The 8,495-nt window shown below is 39.0% G+C and overlaps 1 protein-coding gene across 2 annotated transcripts in view; it reads left to right on the forward strand.

The window, feature by feature from the left end:
* LOC108668866 (abnormal cell migration protein 10) overlaps positions 1–4,448 on the forward strand; it is a 65,780-nt gene extending 61,332 nt beyond the window's left edge. For both annotated transcript variants that reach the window (XM_018156123.2, XM_018156124.2), the window contains exon 10: positions 73–4,448. In XM_018156123.2, the coding sequence (XP_018011612.1) occupies positions 73–1,872 (1,800 nt within the window). In that variant the 3' untranslated portion in view covers positions 1,873–4,448. The remainder of the gene's footprint in view (positions 1–72) is intronic.
* The last annotated feature ends 4,047 nt before the right edge of the window (positions 4,449–8,495 follow it).

The raw sequence follows: 8,495 nt of genomic DNA on the forward strand, positions 1-8,495 counted from the left end.
ATAATGGAATCCCATCAAGTGTTTGCTTGGTAATAAATTTGAGCGAAGAATAACTTTAGCTAATTGTTGCAGTGCGGCCGTCGCTTGTTGACCAACTACCGGGCGCTGATCGAGGACCTCGCCCAAGAAGACATCGACTTGCTGGCGTCGTCGCGATCCTTCAGCCTCGCGTCCGTCGCGGCGCCGTCCAGCCAGGCGACGACTCCTTCAAGCGAGTCCCGCTCCCTGGACTCCTGCTTGGCATCTAGCGTGGCTACGTCCGCTGACGATAGTGACAGGGATGATGACTGCGACAGCGATGGTGCCACTCCCGTTAATACCTTAGATAGACAACATGCGTGGTGCAGAAATAATGATTTATCTGTGGCCGCCACCCATAATGCCAGTGTTTACAACACACTTGCCTCAACCACTTCTACAAGCAGTTCATCATCAAGCGGCTGCATGAGTCATCGCTCAAACGCCTCAACTCCCTCTACAGAGCACGGCTTTGAATCAGAGTTCTCCCAGCAAGGAACCATCAAGAGAAAACCTGCAGCCCCAAAAATCCCCCTCACGAACACAACTAGACAAATGCTGCACGACCGCGAGTTTGAGTGCGGAGACAACGCGGGTGTCATCGGCAATTCAAGCGGTGCCTCGCTTATAACCGCCTTGCGGCAGTCGCTTAGACGCTCTATTAACGACGAATCATCATCAAGCCTCAAGAGAAGAAACTCAAGCAGTAGCACATTGCCAAGAGGTTTTTCGTCCGCCAAACATTCTGTGGAAGAACGCAACAGCCATTCAACTCTCCCCTCAATGCCTGCACCGAGCTATCAGTCTGCAGAGATAGACGGCCTTCCACTTCCTCTTCCCTTACCTGATGTGGATCCTGTTGATCCCTCTTTCTTGCCTCCACCTCCCCCCGAACTTCTAGCTTCCACCCTCAGTCTTGCATCGTCTCTTCCACCTCCTCCAGATGAATTGTCGCCCCCCAATCCGGATGAAATGACATGCAGTATGATCTCCTTACCGCCTCCCCCTCCGCCTCTCACTCTCCCCTTAGCGAACCTCGAGCTTCGGCTCGCGTCCCCACCCACGCTTCCTCATGCTTCTATGAAGCCCAAATCACCTCCTCCTCCTCCCGTCGCTCCCAAGCCAAGACGAATTTCTGACTCCAGTTCTCACTCTCCTCCATCACCGCTTTCTCCTCCTGTTGGAGTCATGAAAAATAAGCTTCCTGTGCAGCCGCCTCCTAAGCCAAAGAAAAAAATCTCCTTTAAAGAAGATGTACAAAACATTCCTCCTTGTATTTATTCACCATCCCCTTCACCCCCTACGCCGTCTTCCCCCAGTAAGCCTCCTCCCCCACCTCGCTCAGACTCGACGCGACTCTCCAACTCCCCGCAGAGTTTATCCAATCCTGCCAACAAACTAACGCCTCCTCGCACCTTCCTCTGCAGCCTGCAAAAAGTCATGCAGCGCAAGTGGCAAGTTGCAGAAAAATGCAAAGATTTCGATCAAAACCCGCATGAAGTTTTGGGCTTCAGGGACTCATTGCCGCCTACAGAGACCGAGAGAAACGTCGGATTATGGATCCAAGAGCATTACGGAAATATCTACGATCATTTGGGCAACAACCCAAACAATCAGAATGGGTGTAGTGACTCCGATAGTTTACCTTCCCCACCTTTACCATCTCCTCCTCCTGTATCCCCTCCCTTATCTTCTCCGTCTGTTCAGTCTCAAAGACCACTGTCGGATGTGCCATGCTCCGGTTCTAGCATAGCTAGCAGCAACCGCCTGAGCCAAGGATCTGTCGGCAAGAAAAGACCTCCGCCACCTCCGCCAAAGCGATCTGACAGCACGCATCTGTCCTCGATTCACTGATGACTTTTTACCTGTAGGATTAGTGATTAGATGTGGTGCTAAGGGCTTCGCGAAACTTAGCGGTCAGCGTTCTATGAAGCCACGTTGCTCATTCAATATGAAGCCAGGTTACTAAGTGTTGCATGTATATAAACAAAATTATTCCACTACTCTCACGGAAGGAAGCTTCAAACTCATTCAAAATCCAAGAATAGCTTAATTTTTCTATTGCAGAGTGACAAGGTAGTTCCTCAAATTTGTTAATTAATATTAGTGAGCTCTGTAAAAAACATGATGTCTACAAAATGATTTCCAATTCACATGTACATAATGTTAGATTTTGTAAAAAGAATAACATAAGTTTACATTGGCTATTCATCTCGGTCGCTTTTTATTACGCGAACTTGTGCAGGAGAGTTTGCGTGAAGGTGCTCGTGACCTGAGGTATTTGTAGTCTGTCTGTTTTTTTTCTGTTCTTCGTTATTGTGAAATAATTTATCTTCTCTTCGTGTTGACGACGTCAGAATACTTGCATCTTTTTTTACATCATCGTATAATTTTTTTATTTTTAATAACCAATCATAGATTTGCGGTGGTAAACATTTTACCTCAAGGACGGTACCACATTAAAAAGTTCATACTGATCTATATAACTCAAGCAGGGTAATTTATTGTTTTTAGTGAGGACAAAAATAAGTACACATAAATAATTATTTCTATGAACTATTATTTAAAGGTGCACCTTTCTTCTTTTTGTGCCTTTGAGCAGAATTTCGGAAGTAGCGCTCCCTCATCTAGATCGTTTTTCACGGTTTAGTTGATATTATTGACTGAAAATACTTTTTTCATCCAGATCATGACCGAACCACTAAATTTGATCGTCTGCTCAGCTATTTTTTGTGCCTTTGTTAAGCCTTCTCTCAATTCTTCATTTTTACGTCCTTCTTAGATTTCAGTTGAGGAAACAACGCCGCCTAGTCTTAAGACGCACTCATCTTAAAACTCGTCTTGCATTGTTTTTTTTCAGTCCTTGAATTACACTGCCAGCTTTATGCTAGGATTTTCGTAGTTTTCTCGGCCAAACATTACAGGGATCTCTTATTTGACTCAAGATGCACAACAAACGATTTTAGATTTATTTGTTCGATGCAATTTATTGAACGCAGTGTGCGATGACTCATTATGATTTTCAGTTGTAAGCATTCAGTTGAGTTTCAAATTTTCTTTGTCCCCATTAAATCACCCTATGTAGCGCCTTAGAGTCTGTACTAGTGAACCGATGGACGTGAGCACTGTACATATTTTCATATGTAGTGTTCCGCGACAGTACCTATTTTGCCTTTACTCACACTGGTTCATGTACAGTCGACACATGAACTAAATAAATTGTTCACATAAAGACACATAAATAAATTGTTAATCAAATATTGGTTTGTGTGATTGTGTTTCTTGCTTTGTTTCTATACTCGCTTTGATGGCTGAACAAAGTTGAACATGATGAGAAGGTTACATTCATATTTTCACTTGCGACCATTTCGTTTGCGTATTTTCCCATTGAGCTCATGCATCTTAATTTGTTTGGTAGATAAGATTTGTTTTATTTCCAGTTTTTTTCAGCGTATACTTGAATTGTTACAAGACTGGTCTAATTCTCCCGGCAATCATTCTTCATTTTCTTATAACCATTGTGGGTCCGGTAAAATTTTTTCTTTACCTGACCAAAGGCCTTGACATGTATTGGCCAGTATTTCCAGTTTACCGTTGTTTTGGTAACCTATTGGCACTGTTTTTTTTTAATTTATTACCCGTTTGTGGGGAGCAAGGATCTCGGAAATTTTCGTGCGTCGTCATTGTTCGACAGGAAGTGACGTTTTAAGATGATGCTTAAAATCCGTGCATGTCTTTTAGCTTTCTTACCGTTGATCAGCTCTTCTCTCCGACATGCGCATTTAATATCAAACACTCGACTAGGAAGATGGAGCAGACCTCTTCTGCCAAAAGTCTGTCGAGTGTGCGAGTCGTTCAACCTTTCTGCCTAAAAAATGAATCAACGTCCAAAAAATATTCTTGGATCACTTCTGGTCACGTGAATTTACAAAAATTCTCAAGAAGAATTTATCATCATCTTATCATCATACTATTTTTATTCATTCTTTTCCAACTTCCCGTAAAGTCCGTACATGGAAATCAACAGTTTATCTGAAGCCACGACCGTACTCTATTATGCAGTTGTTCATTGTGAATGTGGGCAATAAGTATCGTGGATGTAGAAGCTGAACTTGCAGAATGAAAATTTTGATGTCACACTTGCCTTTTTGCGCCTTTAAATGTTTGACTTTTTGAATGCATGATTAATGTTTCTGCTATTGAAATGTCCATTCCTGAGCTCCTAAGAAACCCTAACGTATGTAACATTGTACCTACTATCCTAAAGTCGTTTATTTGGAGTCGCTTTAATTTCTTTCAATGCCATTTAATGTTCTAAGCCTCGTTGAAATTTACAGTCTGATTATTCATAGTTATCCTGTTTACAACGTCCTTCTACGTCCTGTCTTGAAAATACATAAAGAAATTATATAACTATATAAAGATGACCATTAAGTTTTCTCTTATTTATCCTGGAGAGGGTTTTATTGCGAATGAAGTAGACGAGCTTATTTAAAAAATTTCGCTCCATAAATTGAGATTAGACTAATATAGGCGTGGCTGTAGACTTTATTTACATATGTAACCCGTAAGATTTTTTCAAGACGAAATATTCAGTTTGCTATTCTGCAATAATTAATAGTGCAAACCAAAGTTAGTTCGCAAACGTTCAAAAGCACTCCAGTAACAATTAGTGTTTCTAGCATTTTAATTACTATTTTACAGAAGGGAATAAAGTGTTTTGAAAACGTTCCCTTCAGGTAAACGAAAAATCGAGGCATTCCCAAGAATCAAAATTCTCTAATAATAATATAACAAGTCATATTGTAGATATGCCGGATTATCCATCCACAAGCATTCAGTTGGAGAAGGATTTCTTACTCGCCAAACTTCATACTACATTCAACGCAGCACATTCAATGCCGCCATCACTTGCTTGCTCTTTCCCCTGCCGCCTTCCATCCCACCGCTCGTGACCGCCGTCGACCTGACATGATTTTACGACTGTTGTGCGACCGGAAGTGAGCCGGCAAAAAATAGACCAAGGCCGCTCGCGCTTGAGGAGAGATGAGACCATATCGTCGCTAGGATATATGATATATCGTCAAGTCAGATTTATTTTGACGAATTTGAAGAATTTGAAACAAGAACCAACAACAGGGGCCACGGCTATAAACTAAAAAAATTGCGTTGTAACACATCCATGCGACAACATTTCTTCTCGCTTCAAGTCACCGACATGTGGAACAGCCTCCCTGATAGCATCGTTGAAGCTCCCGAGTATGAACATCTTCAAAAACAGACTAGACGAAGCTATGCAGGAGCATATGTTCAGTCTTAAAATGCCTAGCAAATTACGGACCAGGCAATAAGTCCAGCAGCATCTCAATCAATCGTCAGTTATGGAAAGATCGGGTTCCAAAGGCCGGATCCCTTGTGAATCAAGTCACGAAAAGTTCAAGAATCGGCAACAGGCCATGGGCCTATTTCTTCAACGCCGACACTTCTATTCTTCTATTCTATTATCTAATCGTTGTTTTAGGTAGCCTAGATGATTGGTTCTTATGAGTTTTTGGGATAGCGTAACTCATGGTTGAATTAATTCAACCATGGCGTAACTCACCAGGAATTTTTTATTGATTACGGAACATGATCACTGTCATCTAACCAGTGATATGAGGTTCAATATTCCGTTTGGACTCTCTCTTTCATTTAATTCTGGTATGAAATTTCGCTACCAATTTCTAGCTAAGAACATCAAATTCACCGTCAGGATGGACACTTCATGAGCTCACGCACCTGGATTGGAAAAGAGTTCTTTCATGCGAAACATTCTTTGTTGGCTAGCTTCCACGTGCATGCGCTTTGTTCGGTAACGATGTTAACTCCCACATTATTGAAGCCATAAAAAAGTGGAATATGTATTACTCATGTACACATGTCAAAAACACTATATATAGAGAGCCTACAGGTGAGAATAACTGTATTGCGAGCAAGCGTTGAGGGCATTATCAAGTCAAATTTCCTATATTAATTACTTAGAAACGCCTACTTTAAATATATTACTGAAGAACTTAGTTCAACTTGGAAGTGATGCAAAACCTCCTGCTCAACCATGTATATTTCATGAAATGGGTTACTTGATAGAAGCCTGACACTGCATGTATAATACATACATTTTGCATGAATATAACTCATGCATACACAGTGAATATGTAGGAACTATACGAGCGTTTACATACCCGCAGTACTTATCGTTTTCGTTGTTTTGGGAATTGGCGTACTTTATTTAAGTTGAGCGAATATATAAGAAATAATATGCGTTAAAATCACTTTTTAAAGACAACACTTCTAAAGAATTCAGTGTCTTTGATGTTACACATGTATAATGAATTTCTAATTTTATTTTCAATATTGAAAAAAATTAATTTTCAAATTTTTTTTAATATATAAAAATTTTGTAAATTTACAAAATTATTTATTCTGTCAACTGATTCAAGCATTGTCTCTGACTTTACGCAAGTGTGCAAAATTTCAGATCGATTGGACTGGTAGGAGTGTGTTAAATATGGATTCCAAGATTTGTAGCAGAAAAAATTATTTTTAAATTTCTTTTAATATTGAAACTTTTTTAATTTTTAAATTATTTATTCTGTCAATCGATTCATGCATTGTCTCCAACTTTACGCAAGTGTGCAAAATTTCAGATCGATTAGACAGGTAGGAGTGTGTTAAATATCGATTATAAGATTTGTAGTTGACAGACAAACAAACAACAAGAAGTGAAGAAAGATAAGTGCTGTAAAAAAATTAGTTCCTATTTATAACTTGCAATTTTATTTCACCATTTGAATGTGTTTTAAATGTGATTTCGTTTGAAACGAGCCATCCTTTAATTCACAAGACTTTATTTTTTTTAATTCAGATTTTTAGATAAAGTAAATGACAATTTTTCACTGCACAATTTCGCTCACATCGACCTGCTAGAATTAGAAACGATAATTAACACACGTTAACAAATGTGCAGGCACCGGAGCAGGTGTGTCCTGTACATGATTTCGTAGGCCAGAACAGGTTTTTGTAATAAAATTAATGATTCCGGTGAGATTTATTAACGGTTAAATTAATGAATTTGCGATTGATTTAATGGAAAAAAATCAATCGATCAATTGGTTGAATTCCGTACCATTATTTGTCTATTTTACATTGATTTGCATATTCTAGGACTGTGACCACACTGCTATAACTTTCATGTGAGTATTGGAATACATTTTTGACTGCCATTTTTCGTTAACAGCTATTAAGTATTTATTTGACTCCTACATGGCTGGAGAGAGAATATATACCCTTCATTGCGTTATCGAGTTATATATGCGTCTCACTTGTGCCATCGCAAGCTCAGTCCGATAGAAAGTCGCCAATCTAACAAAAAAAGTCATCTTCAGATAAATCGTCATCTAATTCGATAATTGGACTGTAGGGGATCCGCCCCAGATTCTCAGTTGCATATCTCCTTGCATATTAACGTGTTATCTGATTCTTAGTGCATATACAGTATATTTAACAAACTTGGGTCACGATCCTGACTCCTGCTAAGAAATAACAGAACTATAATGAATAAAGGTAACATGAATTGAATTACTAAAATATAAGCAAACTATTACATACCAAACAATATATACACCTTGCTAGAATATATGCACACTGAATGACGAAATGGATAACACGACAGGATATAAACAAATACGAAAAGACACTAAACAACCGTACACATCTTGCCAGCGTGGGTTCTGGCACAGTAATAAATCATCAGTAAAACCTATTCTTTGGATGCAGGCTACGGATATCCCTAGATTAAAATCATATACGTATGTATAAAATGGATACCGTACGCAAATAAATAAACGAAATCATTAAGAAAATTTATAACAGCCGAATGCTAACCACTACAGATCTATAAGACAGAAGTCCAATGAAATTAATTGTAAACTGTCCACTATGCTCCCAGTTTCAGAATGGAACTTTGGGGCGATTCAATAATGATTAGAGAATTGCAGCGCTCTGATGACTTCATGTATCTGCCAGCATGATAACTTGCATTCAATGCGTCATTACAGTGAATACTGTTCTTTACGAGTGAGAAAGTATTCAAATTTCATCCTTTATTTTTTTACTCCGTTTTTTCAGGTGCAATTGAATGGCAAAAAGTTTTCGATCAAAAAAGATCTAACAGTAATGCATTATAAAATTAGCGTTATGAACTTGAAATACTTAGCATCTACATTTTTTATGTATAATTAATACTACCACGTCCAATCCGTTTCTGCTGGTCAGGCTCTCACCTGTGACCGATGGATTCAAACTATGATATTCATCTTTCAAATCAGTTCTTTATGATGTGATATGATATTCATTAACATATGATATATCATAGTATGATATATCATATTATGATATGATATTCATCCTTTCATATCAGTATTTTACGGCAAAGTTTT

Source organism: Hyalella azteca, unplaced genomic scaffold (genome assembly GCF_000764305.2).
Source record: "Hyalella azteca isolate HAZT.00-mixed unplaced genomic scaffold, Hazt_2.0.2 contig12726, whole genome shotgun sequence".
In the NCBI taxonomy this organism is placed as follows: Eukaryota; Metazoa; Arthropoda; class Malacostraca; order Amphipoda; family Hyalellidae; genus Hyalella; species Hyalella azteca.